This window comes from Python bivittatus, unplaced genomic scaffold, assembly GCF_059951505.1.
Source record: "Python bivittatus isolate LINGU-HERP-01145 unplaced genomic scaffold, Pbiv_v1 ctg000580_np1212, whole genome shotgun sequence".
Taxonomy (NCBI): Eukaryota; Metazoa; Chordata; class Lepidosauria; order Squamata; family Pythonidae; genus Python; species Python bivittatus.
This window is the reverse complement of record NW_028277087.1, coordinates 25,250,206-25,270,179: the sequence shown is the minus strand read 5'-3', so window position 1 is coordinate 25,270,179 and position 19,974 is coordinate 25,250,206. Positions and strand designations below refer to the sequence as shown.

General features: G+C 38.7%; 1 protein-coding gene across 4 annotated transcripts in view; it reads left to right on the top strand.

The window, feature by feature from the left end:
- The window catches only part of ASPG (asparaginase), a 74,398-nt gene that overhangs the window by 39,954 nt on the left and 14,470 nt on the right, over positions 1-19,974 (top strand). For all 4 annotated transcript variants that reach the window (XM_007423457.3, XM_025163561.2, XM_088149780.1 and 1 more), the window contains exons 11-13: positions 1,552-1,647; positions 2,695-2,858; positions 9,798-9,884. In XM_007423457.3, the coding sequence (XP_007423519.1) occupies positions 1,552-1,647; positions 2,695-2,858; positions 9,798-9,884 (347 nt within the window). The remainder of the gene's footprint in view (positions 1-1,551; positions 1,648-2,694; positions 2,859-9,797; positions 9,885-19,974) is intronic.

The following is a 19,974-nucleotide window of genomic DNA, read 5'->3' as shown; positions in this document are numbered from 1 at the left end:
AAAGAAATATTAACACAAAACGATAAACACAACAACAGTAGATTAAAAACAGTGCCATAGAATAAGACTGAGTGTGTGTACATCCATAATAATTTTTAAAAGGTACTACTCTAGAACTATCAGATAAATAAGAGCAGGAACAACCAAACTAACCCACTAATAAAATAATATGATATTTAAATCCATTTTAAGGGGTATCTGATTTCCACAGCAATGAAGGGGGGAAGGAAGTGGGGTCCTGAGTCATGGGATCAGATTCCTAAAGTCCAGAATGTCAGCCTTCACCCCTGAAGCAAGAAACCAAAATAAGACTCTGCTCTTTAGACCATAATGAACAAACAAGATTGTAGGAAGAAATAAAAGCAGACAGATACTGGGGAGTTTGTGACTGGAGGGTCTAAATATAAGCACTATTAATTTAAACTAGAGACTGGTTTGACTTGGGAGGCAGTGAATAGCCCTGTATTGTACTAAGATGAGAGTATAATGTGAAAGGTCCAGAATAAACTCAAATGGCACTGTTCTGCTCTATGAACAATAAGACATTTCAGTGTGGTTGACAACACATCATCATCAAGAGGCATAAAAGACTGATAAAGTTCAGTATCAGTAAACATTGATATTGGGAACTATGATTCATAATCAGGGCACCCAAAGGGAAAGGTAAATAGAATAGCACCCACGTCTGATCCCTGAGGGATGCACCCTTCCCAGGACTTTAATCCACCATCAATACTGTTAAAGAACAAGAAAACAGAAAAGTTTCAAACCAATCAAGTGCATTGCCAATGATGCCCAAGGACTGTATCCTAGACAATATCCAATGGTCAAGTGTGTCAAATGAGACTGTCAGGTCCAAAAGGAGCAGGCCCAATACAACTTTGGAACCCAGCAAGTAGGACAAAAGATATTTCCATCTGTACCAGACCAAAAGTCTATGTAGTCTACTGATCTCTTCCTACATAGGTCAACCAGATGTTGAATAGAAATCCATACCTATGTATACGTGCAATACATCCCCTCTTGTTTGTGCTCACCAGCCACTGCCTCCAACACTAGAAGAGATGGTCATCATGTTTTCTTCCAGTCAATTATATATTCAGAACATTAGGAAAATCTGCACGATCGGTTTCCTTTGTATAGCCAAATACTAAATTGCATTAGCTATTCCAGGCTCTTTAATTCAAGTTTTTTTATTTAATTTCATTTTTTCTAACTCTTCTTTTTCCTTAAAGATTAAAGAAAGACCATTCTATATAACATTTAAAATGCTTCATCAAAAATGCATCTGAAGATTGCTGGAATGACTGAAATACAAGATTAATGGAGAGGGAAGCTGTGATTTCATAGAACTCAAAATGATAAAAGGGCCATCTTGTCCGTATGCTCCTTTGTGCACATATAGTATGGCATCTCAGACCTCTGTGTACTAGTAGGCACTGCTCAGAAAGTGATTCTCCAAACAAGCATCTCTAGTCAAACGAATCCAGCTATATGTAAGCACAGTTAGAGGAAATATAGGTTACTAATAGTTTTATTTCCCTTTCTCAGGAACTAGAAGCTGTAAGGGATGCCTTGACTCCTTCTTTGGCATGTGTAGCTGCGAAAAATGGTGACTTAAATGCCCTAAAAGCCTTACAGGACATGGTAACTACCTCTTATTTCGTTTCTTTTATATGACTGTTTTGGAGCGTGAAACAATTTTCACCCACCAGTGTCATCTCAACTGCATTTTCTCAAGAGGTTATTTCATGCCCTCCAGAATCTGGCTCTAGAAGGAAAGTGAAAATCCAGACAAGCTAGATTATCTATAACCAATTTCAGGAAGCCTTGTATATTTACTAGAAAGAATCCCAAAGCTACAACTGATTAAAACTGGAAACGGTTTAGGATAACTGCTACCCTTTTATATTTTCAAATAGATAGCAGCAAACTTTCTCCTTTGCTCCTTACAGTCTAATTAAAATTCCATTAACTCTTAGTACGTCCTTCAAGTAATCTTAATATTTCACAACTGCAGACGGAGGACGTCTTATCTTATTCTACATCCCACGTTTTTGCTTAATATGCAGTTATTCTGAAAAATTCAAAAGTGAGTTTGCCTCTTTGTTATATTTTAGTTTGCCCCAATTGTTAATACTATATTATTACTTCTGAATTTTAGCAAAGTCATCAGATTGTTATGTGAAATTGCATTATTGGATAAAGGGCTTATATTAATGAATGTACAAAGAGGGAGAGCAGGATTCATTTATTAATATAATAATGTCTGAAAAGAGCTCCTCCATGTACAACTGGCAACATCTAGGTCTTTCTCCATGTGAAAAGGGGCTCCTGAAAATCAGAGGATGTGCAAAAAACCCCTAATCTATTTGCATCTTTAAATATGTATAGTTGGAGACTTTAGTCAAACTATATTTTTATATTCCTCAAGGGTTCTGGACTGATATACAGAAAGTAGTTTTAAGTTAGTCTTCTCCATTGGTCATGATGAATGAATGAAATAATACTAAATTAATGAATAAAACAGGGGAGGAAACATTCCTTGTTTGTGATAAGCCCAATTCCTGATATGGATATTATATGGATAAAATTATATGAATATTTGTGAGATATTTGAAGAAGAATTTAAAAAACATATACAATTTAAAGACATACACAATTTTATATACATTTTAAACAACTTTATCATAGGGTGGAAACTTGAGCTCTGGTGATTATGATGGTCGTACTCCACTTCATGTTGCGTCCTGTGAAGGCAATTTGAAGATAGTCAGGCATCTATTGAAGTCTGGTGCAACTGTATATGCAAAAGACCGATTAGGAGCTACTCCACTGATGAATGCTATTAAGTTCAGGTATCTTATTAAAATTCACTTTAGGTCAAGCTCCTTGGAAGAGTAAGACTTGAGCAGCTGAACTGAAGCCCAGTTTTATTTTGATATATTAGTTTTGGGACATAGGGTACCATGTGTTGAAAGACAGTTCTTGCCCATGGTTTATTCTTTTACAAACCTGTCTTTTGCAAATAAACTTTCATGGCTGGAAATGAAAGGGATGTTTTTGATCATGTGCTGTATCCCAAGCAATAAAGAGAGGAAGCTTCCTGATAGGATAGGATAGTAAAAGAACAGGAAGTATAAAACACTGATGGTTCCTGTTCACTCTTCAGTCTTGTTACGTACAGTATGTATTGTTATTACAGTATAGGAATACAATGAGTATGGAGACTGAATATGGTTATTATTAGTTTCTCAGTTGTGAAAAAAATGTTTAGAGTCTATTGGGAAGATGTTTTGGCAGATGCAGTGGTGTGCGGAATTTCACTGATCAGGGTCATACAGAGTAGGTGTTCAACACTTTGAAATCAATGCCAAAAAGGTGTTTTGGAGTGTGCAGGCACATGAAAATAGCATCTATGTGCAGTTCTTTAAAGCAGCAGTGTCTTTCCCTGGAATGGCTATCAGCTGCAACTATCACTTGACAGGCGCTACATTTCTGTCCTTCTGTGTTCCAAAACACCTTTTTGGAATCAAATCCAAAATTGTGCATGGAATATGTAGAATTCCGGTTAAAGAAACCATTATGTTTCAGGACCTCACGGGTATGAAAACATGTAGAAATGTTTGTTAACTCAAAATCAGGAAGGACCTTTTTTTTTTAGCCTTTTAATGAATTTTAGCACTCTGTATATGTTCTGCTTCTCTCTCTGTACACTACAATCTGTTTTTTTTTTTGTTTTTTTTTAGTTCTGCAATTGGCTTAACTGCTTATATCATTGTCTCTCTCCTAGTAATTGAACAGGAAAGTCCAGTTTTTGCAATCATATGTCTTTCTATATAAACCATCTATTAGCATGCCTGCTCCACATCTATGGATAGAGTTTGACGCAATAGATCTAAATACTTGCTTATAACAGCTTTCCCCATGGCTCATCCCTCTACAACAATCACTAGTAAAGCTTTCTCTTTAAGAATTCATTTAAATTCCTGCCTTAGTATAACTTTCTGATGGGTTCCAGAACTGTTGGAGGACAATTTCCATCATCTCCAGTCAACAAGACTAAAAACTGTGGTCAGTTCTTCACACTCTTGGGTTAGTATTTTACTAAGACGTTTGGCATCTGTTCCAAATGATCTGTGACAATATGATGGCTGGCCAGGTCGTGCAAATACCAGAACACAGGAGAGGAATTTCTTAAGAGTCTCTAGTGCAAGTTAAATACACTTACAGTTGAACAGAGGTGGCACTTGCTCAGCACGCCTATGCAAGATGTTCCCATAAACAGCAATGTGTCTCTGTATGTGTGTTTTAACCACACCCAGGGCTGCCTGAGGAATTTCACATGAGTTTGTTATTCAGATTCTTTTGCTTTACCACTCCCATAAGAAAGGGAGCTTGATCTTTTGAAAGCTGCCAAAAGAGGGACTGGAAGAACAGAATGAAGTTTGGGTTCAAGTGTATTTTCTTGTCAGACTAGAAGGGACTTACTAGTAATCATTTTGTAGAGTCTGGAATGATCGCTTTAGGCTCCCTGTGCTGGAAGACTTCACAGCAAATCTTAAAATGGAAGAGGATGATTTAAATCTGATAGAATTAGATATTATTACTGCTAGTGGAACAAAATTAATATACAGGGGTAGGTTTTTGCTTTCATTCAACAGGAGTGTTCTGATAGTCTTAAGATTTGAGGTGAGAGAAAATTACATGCATACTAATACACAGGCCTGCAACTGTGCCTTTTTTTTTAATCTGCGCCCAGTCGTTACCGACTCTGCAGTGACTGCTTGGACGAGTCCTTGCAGTTTTCAAGGCAAGTGTTTCTGAAGTGGTTTGCCAGAGCCTCCTTCCTAGAGCAGAGCCCAGCTGGCACGCGCAGGAGGCGGGGTTTCCGTTGCTTTGCGCCCTTTTCGGGCGAGCGCGGTTTTCGCGTTTTACCAGCAACTGCTCCCGACTCCTTTCCAAGGCACCACCAGCATTTTTCCTCCCACTGGAGTGAGAGTACCCATTTATCTACTCACGTGAGTTTTCGACCTGTTGGGTTGACAAGAACTGGGGAGGAAACAGGAGCTCACCCTGTTTAACGCGAAGGCTGGACTCGAACCGCTGAAGCGTCAGCCATTTCTGGCCGGCAACTTTCAGCGTCATTAAGCCGCTGCGCCACCACGTCCCCCACAACTGTGCCTAGTCACTCATAAAGCAAGTTTATCTTGTATTCAATTTCCCACAACATTTTTCCCAAATAAGTAAATAAATAAACTTTAACAATAAAAAAGAATTATGGGATTTAAGGTATAACTGTGTAATGCTTTTTGCATTCATAAATGTGATAGAAGCAACTTGCGTGGGGCTTAGACATCAATATTCCTGTTTGAAATGTTGGTATTTTTTCTGGGGGGGGGGGCAAAATAAGCATCCAATGATATTTATACAGTCTATGATTTCTTAAACACAGGGCAAATAAAAATGGTAAAGCTATTAGTCATCTGCAAGTATGCACCTTGTTCTGGCTCTTTTAAATATATAGTCCTCCTACTCTGTTGCTCCCTATGTTTAAACTTTGCCAAGCCTATGTAAAAGATCAAGATCCTTGTTTCTCACCAGAGAACCAAATAAAATAATGGAATGAAGTCCATCATGCTGAGGGGTGGGATTAACATGTCTTTAAATTCCTGGAGAGAAGGAACTATCCTTGCTGTTCTCATTCCCATGAAGAGTCACTTGCACTCCCAATCCCAAGTGAGCCTATGAAAAACCATTTAAAAACATATGTGGAAATAAAGAATCCAATAGAAGAGAATATATATAGTTCAGGGTTGAACTGTGGAGTCCTTGGTGCTCTCTGAATTTGGTTGTTTGCTTGCAGACGTTTCATTACCTGACTAGGTAACATCATCAGTGTGAGTGGGTGTGGGGTTTTCTCCCTGTTTATATACAGTAGCTTGCCCTGCCAGTGTTGGTGGGGGTGTGGTTTTCTCCTTGGTAGTTCCTTGATTAGGGTATAAATGTGGTTTATCGTTACGTGCCTAGACATATAGACACATAGACAAATAGGCACATAGACACAGACACATTACACACCATCCAAAAGAGACAATAAAAAAGCTAAGAAGGAAACAAAAAGACCAGAACACATCCTCTCCAGCAACCAACACCCAGATAAGCAGGGATTAACACCAGGCCAACAATCAAGCAGAAAATAATACCCTAATCAAGGAACTACCAAGGAGGAAACCACACTCCCACCAACACTGGCAGGGCAAGCTACTGTACATAAACAGGGAGTAAACCACACACTCATTAGCACTGATGATGTTACCTAGTCAGGTAATGAAATGTCTACAAGCAAACAACCAAGCTCAGAGAGCACAAAGGACTCCACAGAAATAAAGAATGTCAGTTGTCAGCATTAGGGAATCTTCATACTTGCTCATAGCATAATAACTATAATCATCTTTATCATGTATAATAATGTTTTAGAGTGTTTAGGGTGGTGCTATAGCTTTGCATGTAAAAGATTTCTGGTTTATTCTCTGGCTTATTGAGTGAGAAGGATTTCTGATAGCAGTTCTTAAGTGGATCAGTGGTATGACTAATGTAGATTATCTCTGTTCTATTTATATTCTGCTCTGAGGAGTGTCATCTGGGGGCTTCCCATTGAGGGGATGAACCCAAGTGGGTCTTTACCTTTACAGTCTGTTCAATCTCATAATGCAGATGAGAAGCTGAGGCTGAAGTTAGTATCTTGCCTAAGCCCTGCCTACTGAGTTCTCATCTGAAATAATCCAGGATCCAGGGCAGGAACACATAAATTATACTGAAATCAATGGGACATGTTGTGATTACTTCAGAAAATTCAGCATTTGTGCCACAAAAAATGAGACGGGGCTTGCAGTTTACATATTCAAGGCACTGACTTACCTGTATATAATTATATGCAACTCGGTAAGAATTCCACCCAGTCATTATACATTTCTGTGTCAGATGAGTTGTCTGTCTGCTTCAGATTTTGACCTGAATATTAAACAAGTTCTTTGTAGCCCTTGATGTCTTCAAAAGAGTTTTCAAGTACTCAAGTAGTGTAATCAGCATTTCCATATTGTCTTCAGCTGTGCATGTGCATTACAAAATAGCTTGATGGTGCAGAAAGGCGTCTGTGAGCCTGTGCAATTAGAGGCATGTGGAACTGACAGTGCAAAAATCCCATGGATGTTTCCTCAGGAAAAAGTCTTGTGGCATTCTGTGGACTGACACTTGGGTAAAATTCAGAGTATTTTATTCCAAGTACTGAGGAGCCCACAAAGAGGGATCATGAACGGCAGTTCAGGGTGGTTCACAATTCAACCAATTATCCCCCCCCCCCAATCATGGTATGTGCTAATTGAGGTACAAGTTGTTTTCACTTACCATGAATATTTATTTATAGAAATGATAAGTTGTGTGCTGAAATAAAAAATAAATATGAGTTAGCTACCAACTGAAAAAGGGGAAAATATGTAAGGTGATATTTTGTTTCTCACGAAATACTTGCAACGAAGTATTTAAGATAATGAGCAAACGTGTGAGGTCTGTAATTGCAATAGCAGTTAATAATACATCTGTGCTGAGGGAATAAGGACTGAATAATATATTTTTTTTCTGGGAGAAGGGCAATTGCCTTGATATTGTGATTTTAATAACACAGCAATAGAGACATAACAAACATATTTTGAAAAAAAATGTGTATGTAGCTTACCCGGGAAACAAAAAACTAAGAAAAAATTTCCAGCTCATGCCTCAGAGGTCTCACACATACCTAACAACCTAAGTTAGGTAGAGGGTGCTTTAAATCTTTTTACCCCTGAAGAAATCTGACTGAAATCTTATGATTTGCTTTCTTATCTACTAGAGATACAGAAGGAGCCTCTGTTCCATTCTTCAGAGATTTGGTTCTACTTTTAGACAGAAATGCAGCTGTTATATCACCTTTAGGAATGGGTCAATAGCTTACCGTACCCATGAAAAAGCCCCAACTTGGGTCTGAAGTGCTTTTCAACAGTCTCTTTAATGAGAGGAAAAGTATGGAAGAGAGAAGGGGGATATGTGTATGGAAGACCACTTAGCATGGTTCTCCAACCACAAATGGTGGTTTTAACAAAATGAAATGCTTGCTGATTTTTAGAATTAAAAATATTCAATGATGCCTAATTGGGGGGGGGGGGGTTGGGTGGTTTATTTTGATTTATGGTTTATTATTTTTAGCTTTGTTAATGTGACTAACGAATTCAAAAACTGAAAGTGGCCTCGGTCTCTTCACATCTCTGCACAATTCAAAATTGGGTTTGCATTGAGATACTTTGGCCCATGAGGCACTGGAAAACAACTGGCAGTCCAACCAGGCAGCAAGGGCTTTGTTTCAGCGGTTTCTAAGGAACAGCTGAGCTGAAATGGTCTCATTCATGAGTATGGGAAGAGCCTCTGATTTATGGTAACATTTCCATACTTGCAGCAAATGTATTGATGTTCGCTCTCTGCTGTTTTCTTTCTCTTCCTCCAGCTTCATAATTTATCTAGCATTTCCCCCCACATTGCTGATCAATTATATGGGCTATGTTAATCTTTGCGATTTTTTTCCGAACACATTGCAGATTTGCATCTGAGGTGACTAAGCTATTCAGTGCTTTGGACTGGCTACCAAAAAAGTGTTTTGCAGCATGCAAGAGTATGAACGTAGCACCTGTTTGCAACTCTTTAAAGCATCCACATGTTCTTCTGGAATCATACACTGGCCTCTGCAACTGCCACATGATCCTGGGAAAAGAAGTGGTTGCTTTGCAGACAGGGGCTATGATTGTGCACTCTGAAGCATCTTTGGGGAACTGTATCCAAAGCACTGCAGAGCCCAGAGGTGAGGATGTAACAAATAACTGAGAGCAAGGTACAATTGGAGGAAGTGGGGGTGGGAATAATAAGGCAGAGAGGACTGTGAAAGAAAAAAAGAAGACGGTTATAGTGCATAATAGAAGTAGCCAGGGGAGCAAAGGGTGCAAAACCACTGGACCCATTTCCCACCATAAGGTGAGGGAGATACATGAAAACAGGACTTGATTCTCTGTGTGGAGTATGAAATATTTTGAAGTATTGCTCTTGATGAGATGTGGAAATATGGCACTAAATACCACATGATTTAACCTCTTTCAGCAAACTGTTCTGGGCTCGCACTGGTCATATATCTCTATGTGAACAGCTTTGGTGCTGTTTTTGGTTAATGGTGACTGAAACCTGGATATTTTGAATTCAAAATTCCCAATTTGGTTGTGGTGGTTTAACATGGGGGCATGGATGTAAATCAGCCCCCCAGCAGTACTGGGACTGCAACTCCCAGAAATCTTATTTTATTTTATTTATATAAATTTATATGGCCACTTATATCACAACAGTGACTCTGGGTAGCATACAAGGATTAAAACAATGGTTATAAGCAGTGGCCCATGATTCCCAAAGTAAACAATATGCCCCAATCATAGAAGTCACATCAACAAGATCACCTGATCTCCTGGCCCAAGAGCCTGGAGAAACAGCCAGTAGTCACCATGACCTTCAGAAATCCAAGAAGGTGTCTTCCCAGCACAGCTTTCATTTTTCTTCTTAGGTTATGTTCTTTACCATAGATGTGATTTGCAGGCTCCCATCGTGAAGGAAAACCAATGTGGGAAATTACTCTCTGATCCTGCTTATCAAGGGATTGAAGGTGGTGTAGATATTAAAGCACAAACAGGATGAAGAGTAAACTTTCCCCTTCCCGCTCTTTCCTAAAGGAATCACAATGTGATTGAGTTACTCCGCAAAACTGGAGCTCATCTTTCCAGACAAGAGCTTGTGAATGTTGGGACAGAACTCTGCAGGTAAGTTCATGACTCTGAACTGTTGCAAATATACATTGACATCAATTGATTTCTCTCCATTGAGGAATTTGGTACATGTGGTAACTAACAGCTGAGGATGTGATTTTTCTTTCTTTCAGATATTGACTTCTATGATTAAGGCTGCAATTTTATGATCCCTGGAATACCTTCCCAGCGGGTTTTGGCATACATTTAGTCACTGCTCAGTTATTAAGGTGTAAGCCCAAAATTTGAATTCCCTACTGCCAAAACTCTGAGATCAGAGAAGAGAGCTAGGAGCATTTAAGAAGTGTTTTGTGGGTGTGCCCAGAGAGTCACTGGACCTACATACTTACTGATCCCCTAAATCAGTAACAAATCTATAGTAATCCAGAAACTAGGGCAAATAAATGAGGTTCATTTGTGTGTAATAACTATAGACTAGCTGGCAAAGGAAAACAAAATGCCGTTTCTTCCTCTTGTTCATCCTAACAAATATTGAGCTTTGCAGAATTTTAAATGAAAAAATTCCTCTGGTCTCAGATCTTTCTGTCAATAGTGGTAGAATTATAGGGAGTAGAAATAATGCTCTGGATTCAGCATTATGCACCAGTGCAACTTGTTTTCTCATTCTTAATCTGACACTTTCTGTTATTTCATAATTTTGTGGTTCACCTTTATTTTGTCAAGTCAAAAGTTCTATCCAACTTCCTACCAATTAAACAGTTTCTACTAATCAAATTGAGGAAGATATCAATTAGACTTACATGCTAAATATGTAATTTGCAGAAGGGCAAAATCTTATTTTAATAGTAAATAATAAAATTGTGATAGATAGCCAGTTTGGTGTAGTGCTTAAAGGCAGTGGGCTAGAAACCAGGAAACTGTGAGTTCTAGTCCTGCTTTAGGCACAAAGCCATCTGAGTGACCTTGGGCCAGTCCCTTTTTCTCAGCTCTAGGAAGAGGGCAGTGGCAAACTACTTCTGAAAATCTTGGCAAGAAAACTGCAGGGACTTGTCTAGGCAGTTGCCAGGAGATAAGACTGACTTGAAAGTAGAAAGTAAAATAAATAAATAAAATGGTAGCCATTGCAATGTTCAAATCAATATTGTAAAGGACTTGTTAATTCTCATTTTACTGATTTACTGATTTATTTATTTACAAGCCACCTCAGTTGCCACAGCAGCTCTAGGTGACGTACAACAATAAATTAATGCAATTTAAAACAATAACAGAGGAAAAAATTGTAACAATAAAAGCATTAAGAACCCACATTGGGGAAAGACACAATTACACAACCTAGAAATATTGGTCAGTAAAAACCCAGGTTAATGCCAAGTCCATTTGCAACAAGACAACCTTCGTCCATGACTTGGTGGTGGGTGAGGCAGCACTGATGTCGCCTTGTCTGAAAACTGCCAAGGTTTGTATGTGTGTGTGTTTGCCTTGATTGTGAGACTTATTTATGATCAGGGACTCTGCTCCTAAAATATGAGGATGCGAGTGCCCCTATGTTAGGTTGGGCTATAGAGACAAGCTTGGGATCCTACTGCTGTACTAGCTGCCCTGCTGCCCAGTGAGATCCTTTCCAGGCTGCTGGAGCTGGTCTCTGAGCTTGTGGTGGAGAACCTCCGCCTTTTGGTATTGGGGAACTTCAGCCTCCATGCTGTAGAGAATGGATTTGGTAAGGCCTGGGAGATTATGGCTTGTCTCAGATAACCTCAGGCCCAATACATGTAGGCAGTTGTACATTAGAACTTGTTTTTGTCTTGAAGAAGATGTTGAGTAATTTGGAGATGGAGGGAATTTCTACCACTCCGTTGTCATGTTCAAATCACACCTTGTTCTAGTTTTGATGGAAAGCCACTGATGACTTCTATGGGGCAGCAGGATCAGCTTGGATGACCTGCCTCAGGATTCTCTTGGTTTCCAGAGTTTTTGGGGAGTTTACCAGCTCCCTGGTGGGTGGTCTGGTTCAGTGCCTGGCAACTGGAGGCAAGTCAGGCACTGGACTCTCTTGTCCCCACACAGCTTCTTTCTGGGTACCAATTCAGGTTGGTGCAATGGTTTATTGAGGTCTTCTGAGAAATGAAATGCCTGAAACAATGCCTGGAGCCCTGGTGGAAAAAGACAAAAATGAATCCAAGCATGCACAGATACATGCTCATTTTGAGCCTACACTATGGTGATACGGGAGACAAACCTGGCTTGCTTCTCCTCTCTTACTGTGTTGGTGAGTTGTCATCCAGTGACTTTGCTCAGGGTAGCCAACTCCCTTTTAGGGAGGTGTCATTATATATATATCTCCCACCTGATCACAGTGATCAACTTACACAACATTTTGCTGACCAAGTTGCTCAGATTTGCCAAAATGTTGATTTGGTAGTCAAGAAGAATCTTGCCATATTATCTGGGACTCCTTTTGGCCCATGACCTCCAAGGAAGTGGATAGATTGTCCTCTGCCACATGGAGATTGGACCCCTGACCATACTGCCTGTTAAGGTGGAGAAGTGGCCATCTGGATCCATGAGATTGTTAATGCCTTCCTGCATCAGGGGGAACTATCAGCAGCCTTGAAGGAGTCAGTGGTTTTTCCTATTTTAAAAAGGCTACCTCTGGATCCTGTGGTCCTAGATAACTACTGGCCAGTCTCCAGACTGCCTTTTCAGGGGAAGGTTGATAAGACAGCGGTGGCAGATTTGTGCAACATCCTAGGAGAAGTAGGTCATCTGGACCCTTTTTAGACCTGGGTGTAAGACTGAGAGCACTTTGGTCACTCTCCTGGATGACCTTGTTGGAATCTTGATGAGAGTAGTGAACCTCTCCTGGTCCTTTTAGATCTCTTGGTGGCTTTCAGTACCATCAACTATAGTATTTTAGTGGACTGACTATGGAATTGGAAATAAGAGGCACTGTCTAATGGTTCTGCTACTTCCCCAGTGGAGATTTTCAGTCTAGGTAGGGATGTAAGGTCAGCCCAGTAGCTCCTGACTTATGGGATATTGCAGAGATCAGTCCTCCCACCCAGTTTTTTAACATCTATATGAAACTGATGGGGGATGTCATCTGACATTATGCATTAATATGCTGATGATACCCAATAATAATTTGCCCCCCCCCCCGCAACCAACTGTAGAAGAAATGCAGTCGATTTTCTGTCCCGGTGCCTGGAGGCTGTAAGGTCTGGATGGGAGAGAACAGGTTGGTGAACCTTGTCCCCACATTTCTCCTATCTGCCTTGACAATGTGTATTTATGTGTGGTTGCACAGTCATAAAAACATTTGCTGATTCATAGGAGGAAACAAAAGTACTGTTTTCACTAACAATTACTTTAAGATTTATCATTAGCCAAATCTGATTGAAGATGTATTATCCACTCAGAATAGTAGCAGAAAGCAAGACTTCCACTCTGAATTAGCTGAATGACTTCATCATATATCTGGTTCTAAATGATTATATTATATCATGCAATTGTTCATGAAAGGAAGAATATCGTAGAATATTGATGACAAAGCAACTGAGGGAGTCTTATTAACTTGTACATTTAAGGGTTGGGGGGATGGTGGGGAAGGCTGGCTAGGGAATTCTGGAAGTTGAAGTCCATACATCTTCAAGTTGTCAAGTTTGAAAAACACTGCATTAATATATGTGCTGCTTTGATTCCAGACGTTTGCTGCTGGAGACAAAAATCAAAGTAGTGTCCACCTTCAGTTTGCAAATCTCCAATATATATTGGATGGTTGAATCTTATTCATTAGTATCAGAATAGCCAATCTTCTTCTCTGTTTCCTTGCTGCGCTATCTTATGCCAGCTCATTGCCCTCTAAAACAGATCTTGCAATGCATTACCAGCATACATCTTGTAAACAGAGCCAATTTGGACAGGTTACCTCTCTATCTGCTTATGTCCCTTCTCATGGCAGCCATTTTCTGTGAACAGTTATAAAAAAGTGCTGTCAAAATTCCTGATGTGCTCACTGGTCTAAAAGGTATGCCTACCGCTGCTGTTAGGTGTCATGCATCAGCCTTTCTTAAACTTGCTACATGTGATAATTGATAATCAAAGTGCCAAGGACAAACAGGAATTTTGCAAGTGAGTTACAGCTGAGTTAATGCTGTGAGGTAAGAAGACTGATCAACCCAGCAGATAAGATGCTCTTTAGTGGTCCTTCCTTGTATTTCCTTGCCTTCAGAGGTTTATGGTTATTTGAAACATAGGGAGACTTCTGAGTATTGCACAGCTGGTCTTCCGCTCATGGAAACACATATTTTACTCCCAGTCTATCAGTTTCCAAAATCTGCTCCAATGCCTACGTTTCACCAGTGGAACTCTATTGCGGCCCATAAAATGTACTTTGGAAGGATTAGTTCTAAAATTGGCTGCTTAAGCTACACAAAGATGTATTCAAAGGCAACAAATTAATTGGCAAGCAGAACTAATTTAACCAAAGGAAACTACCAAAAAAGGACATTGGGACATAGTTAATTGACACGAGGACAGCCAAAGCAGAGAACTCTTTTAAACTTCATTTTTACCAGTCAAAAATTCTTGGTCTGATCTACTACAAAATGATGTGTCAGCGGATCCCAGTTACCTTCTGCCATTTCTGGCTTAGATGAATCCAACTGTTGAAGATAAGAAAAAGAAGAACTTAGAGAAAAGCTATACTGCAGACTTTCAAAAGTGCTGAGGCACAGAAGTGAGGTAAAAATCTTTGAATTTAAAACCAGTTCTGCTTTATGCCTTCCAAACAGTGATTCCATAAAGCCAATTAATGTAGCCTTCACTCCCAAGTATGAGAGGCTTGGAATCTGCTTTGTGAAATCTTGTTTAGTTGTCAAGATTATTAAGAGGCGTGGCTAAAAAAACCCTTTATATTCTTTAGGAAATATAAAGGATTAACCCACTTAGCCTTTTCTGCCTGTGAAAAACCAGTTTAACAGGTTAGTCACAGATGACAGCAAAGGGCTTTGGGGCTGCTTCCAACAATCAGAAAAATGATAACTACATAAATCAGTTTTTTATCAAGACATTTTGTTTGCTAAGATCGCTTTTCTAATCAAGAATTGTTTTGTTTCTCGAGGAAGGCTTTTATTTATTTATTTATTTATTTATTTATTTATTATTTTGAGATTAAAGCAGCATGTAAGATTGTAATCAGTTTAAAATGTGGCTGTTTCACTTAAATGCATACACAAGAATAGCCCCAACCAATGCCTATACAGTGTCTGGCTATATTTGCACAAGAAATTTAACCAGGTCAAAGATCTACCAGTTGTATTCACATAACATGCTAAATTTGGTTGGTTAAGAGTTCTTACCATGTTGTAGCATGCTGTGTGAGTCCAGGCCATTTGGTTTATTTTATTTTATTTTATTTTATTTTATTTATTTATTTATTTATTTATTTATTTATTTATTTATCAAATTTATATGGCTGCCCATCTCACACAAAGTGATTCTGGGCAGCATACAACAACAGTAATAATGGTTAATATTTAGTTCAGTGTATGAGTATCCACAGGAGCTTGTTGCTTTTATCAGAATGACAAAAAGCAGTGTGGTGGCATTGCTTCACAAGCTCAGCCCCTTTCATACATATGTCCAACCTCGTGATGCATGTGCTAAAGAGGTGGGGCTTGTATCACAGTGTTGCAGTGCTGCTTTCATTTTCTGCCTCCTCATTGGCCCTTCCACAGATGCTGCTGGCAGAGGTATCTACAGGGAAGGGTCAGAAACACCAAGATGGCAGTCACAACCATGTAATTGAAGCCACACCCCTATTTATGTGCATCATTGGAGCACTACTTGTGAAAAAGAGGTGGGATCTTAGTCATGCAGTTGCGGTCTCCATCTTGAAATCCCCTCCGTCTCCTCCCCATGGATGCCCCTGGCTGCTGGAAGGGCTGTGTGTGCATGTGCGTACGTGTGTGCATGTGTATGTATGTGTGCATGCACTTGTGTTTTCTGAGAATTATTTGTGTGTGAGAGGACACTTGGTATCTGCAGATGGGGGAATCAATTTTATTGAATGGAGTACTTAATTAATTTGAATCAGCAATATTCAATGTGTGTGTGTGTAGGGGTGTCCTGGCCCTTCTGATCCCCGGAGGATAATTTCTGGCAGGCATGTATGCACAAACATAACCTGTGTAGACATTTATTGACTTTAACTGAAATTGGAAACCTAGTTTGAAAAGGTGAGGAAAGTTGGACATTATACTGGATGCTCATCTGTGTATAAGATTTTTTATCCTGCAAACTCTTCTTTTGGCCTAAGGGTCATTAACTTCAGTGTAATTAACTTCAATACACATTTAAATTAATTAAATGCATTTATTATCTTTTTATGATATGCATTTAGTCGTTTTCTCTGATTTCACATTAAAAAATCATTTGGTTACAACTTTCATAGTGGCTTTTAGAGCTAAACACTTCCACGGACTGACTTCCCCAATCTGGTGCCTTCTAAATTTATGCTTCAACTTCCATAATTTCTAAATGACATGCTGGTTGAAAATATTGGGAATTGGCCTAATAGTCCTGGAACATACCTGTCTGGAGGAGTATGTCATAATAACAGAAGCTAGTACTTGGCGAGATGGTGCAACCAACTGGCCTGTTGTAAAGCAGATGCCTGGTAGATGCAACTGTTGACATTCTCTGCCCTATTTGGGCCCAGCCACATTGAAGGGACCATTTCATCTAATTTCTCTGGGAAAAGGAGAAATTCTCCAGTATTTTTTCAGGAGGGAGGTTTGCTATTTGTAGTTACACAGTTTTTGTCTTTTTTCCCACTGACGTTTGATTTTTTTTAAGGCTTTTTGAGATCAGAATATCAATACTATAATAGCAGTATGGCTATAACTTTACTTCCTCCATGATGTTTCAGATTCAGCATTAATGGTAGGCATCTTTCTTTTCTTTTAAAGAAAGATAAATAATGTTCAGAGGTAATCCTGCAAATGGTCTTTCTGTAGTGTGTGAGAAAAAAATAATAGAAATGTTCTCAAAAGAAGGTGCTTTTGGAAATTTAGGCTGGACCCTAGGAATCCTTTGACTATCCCTATATGTTATTTTGTATACCTATAGATTCCATTTGTGCAAGGCAAGTATTGCAAAAAAAAATCTTTGAGCAAAATGCATGGGCATCACTTAATTTGTGACCTCCTTATGTATCTCATTGTTTATAAAACCTGCTTGCTAAGGTGTGATGTGAACTGACTCACAGTTGTTCTCATCTTAACTGCCAAATCAGATTTCATGGCTTAGAAAAAAAAGTATATTACAGGAACATAACTATCCATTCTAAAAATGACTGCAAAATCATATTTGACCAGAGATCAGGTTTAACTGACATCCCTGATATCGTACATAGGAAAAAAGAAGGTGAGTCTTGACCTTTTCATCTCTGGATTGCTTCTCCAAATGAAGAAAATGTGAAAAGATAGGAATGTTTAGATGTAGAGAAGCAATCAAATTCTCTTTTCCTTTCCATCCTTTTTCCCTCTCCTATATATCAAAAAACTAGATAAATGAAATCCAAAAATGCTTCACTCCAATCCTCTTAATTGAGTCCATCTCCAGGCTAAAATGCTGTTCATTTCTGATTATAGCTGTTAGAAAAAATTATGCTTCTGACAGAACTTTGACCATGCCTCTTATACCAGATTATCTTTCTTGTAAAATAAAATATGGAGTGAGGTTTTTTTAATGGACTGAATCTGTACAAGCTTTTATAGGAAATGCATAAAAAGGTACAGGCGGGTAGGCTCATAGCAGTGATATACTTGAATGTGCTCCAGGTGGAATCATTTTCCCTGCATCTAAAATCTCTACTTTGCTTATCAAGGCTCTTTACCAAGACAGAAGCATGATATCTTCACTATCTGGGTGATACTTTTCAGCTATAAATATCTGAATCTCCCATCAGGACTTAATGTGCTTCTTGGGAGGATTTAAGGTGGGAAGGTATGCAAGAGTTCCTGGAAAAGGTGAGTCAACCAAGCCACCACCAGATATAGTGCCCTGCAAGATGTTTAAAATCTACTTGGTTTTGCAAGCCTAGATAGGCAACAAAATCCTATTACAAAGCTTTTGATGGATGGATGATAGAAATGATGGACTATGCTTCAATTAGTAAATTATGAACTGTACTTCTTTTAGCAGACACCAGCCATGGCTGGCTCCTTAAACCTAGGTAGCCACCAGATGACTGGACTTCAACTTCCAGGATTCTCAGTAATGACCATGCTGTCCAGGTGGAAAATCAAAAGGTCAGGGAAAACTGACTCATAGATTATAGAGTTTATGTGCATAAAATGGTTGAGTTTACTTATTGCATTAAACTATTGTTTATTTAGCCTTTTTTTTTTCAATTAACCATAGTTTTGCACATTACACATTGTACTAAGCCATGTCTTTCGCTTTTAAATTAAAATGGCTTGGTTCGCATAGCCCATTAAATAAAACCCAAACAAATCATACTAGTTTTTATTTATTTATTTATTATTAAACTTGTATGCCGCCCATCTCCCCCAACGGGTGACTCTGGGCGGCTCACAATAACAAAAAAGAACAAAGTTGAAGGTTAGGCTGGCCAAATTTTGGAAGGTGCCAGATTGGGGTAGGATGCCTTACCCCAAAGTTATCAAAACATAATTTCCATAGATAGTCATTGCCCCTCCCCCCCCAAAAATGCTTGTGACCCTATAGAAAGTGCATTATATTTTATTGGCCAAGGCTATCATACATTTGGCTTTGAGTTGTGTATGGGGACTGCACTCCAAAAAGCAATAGGTGAAACTAGGAGAAAATCTAAATTTAATTTAGATTTACTGACAGTTAAATATTATTAATATAATTACTCTCTAGTCATGTAGTTTATATTTTTCCCCTTTTATCTCATGAAAAATGACAATTTGGAGCAAAATTTGTAGGACTCTGAGTGCTGTGCTCTTTAGGGGTACAACGAGATGTGCAGTGACAAATTTAATAAATAAATAAAAATAAAATTTAAAAAATATGGCTTTAGGGCTCTAGGCTGTGCATTGCTTTGCCTTAAAGCCTAAGACAGCACTTGCCTGCATCCCTAAGACTTCTGGAAGTTTTTAGATTATATTATATCAAACATGCAATTGTTTAATTCTGCTGCTATACTCTTTTAACCGAGCTGAGATAATGATTTACATTGTGCCATTTTTGCTTTGAAATATTGATCCATAAAGGTCTTAGGTTTGTAGATGAATTAATAAACTCCCTTCTCAGCCTTTTACTTAAGTTTATTTCAATAACAGGTCTTTTGAATACATGAAGTTTACTTGAAGACTTATTGTATCTTTCAATATATTACTAATTTTGTGTATATCTAAGATGGTGGAAAGGACATAATTAGTGATGCATCTGATGAAACAGTTTAAATAAATTTCCTGACTCATAATGAGAGAAAGGGCTGAAATCTGAAAGGCAATTTTTCCATGCCAGGAATATCATTAACCCAATATGTGAACCATGAGGAGATTGGTTGGTTAAATAAATGACTTGTACTAATCAATTCCATTCTTTTTAATGGTGATGTCTTGATCTGAGAGGAATTAGGGAAAATATTAAATCATGGAGTCAGTTTAACTGTGAATGGTTCCATCTTTTGGTATGGAAACTGCTTTATAAAAACATCACACAGAATCATAAGAATTGAAACAATATTTATGCTGTAAAATTGGATCTTTGTTCCCTTTTTTTCAAGCAAGGAGGACTGGAGGGAATTGTATAAGTTCAACTCACATATTTACTTTAGCAGTAGTGATGCCCTTCTGTGAGGACATTTTATTTATTATGTATTCATTTGTTTATACAGTCATGTCTCTACACCTCTACTTCCAACAACTCAAGGCAGTTTACAATAATATCGATATGGTCAAAAGAGAATAATAAGCTAATACAAATAACATTACTGTTTGTACCAAAAGCTCTTTGGAATAAGATAATCTTGGCTGCTTTGTGAAAACAAGCAAGGTGGGGTCTCTGCACCTGAGGGGCAAGGCGCAGAGCCACCAATGTGACGATGTGGCTCTGGGACTCCACTTCTTTCACTTCCCATGGCATCAGT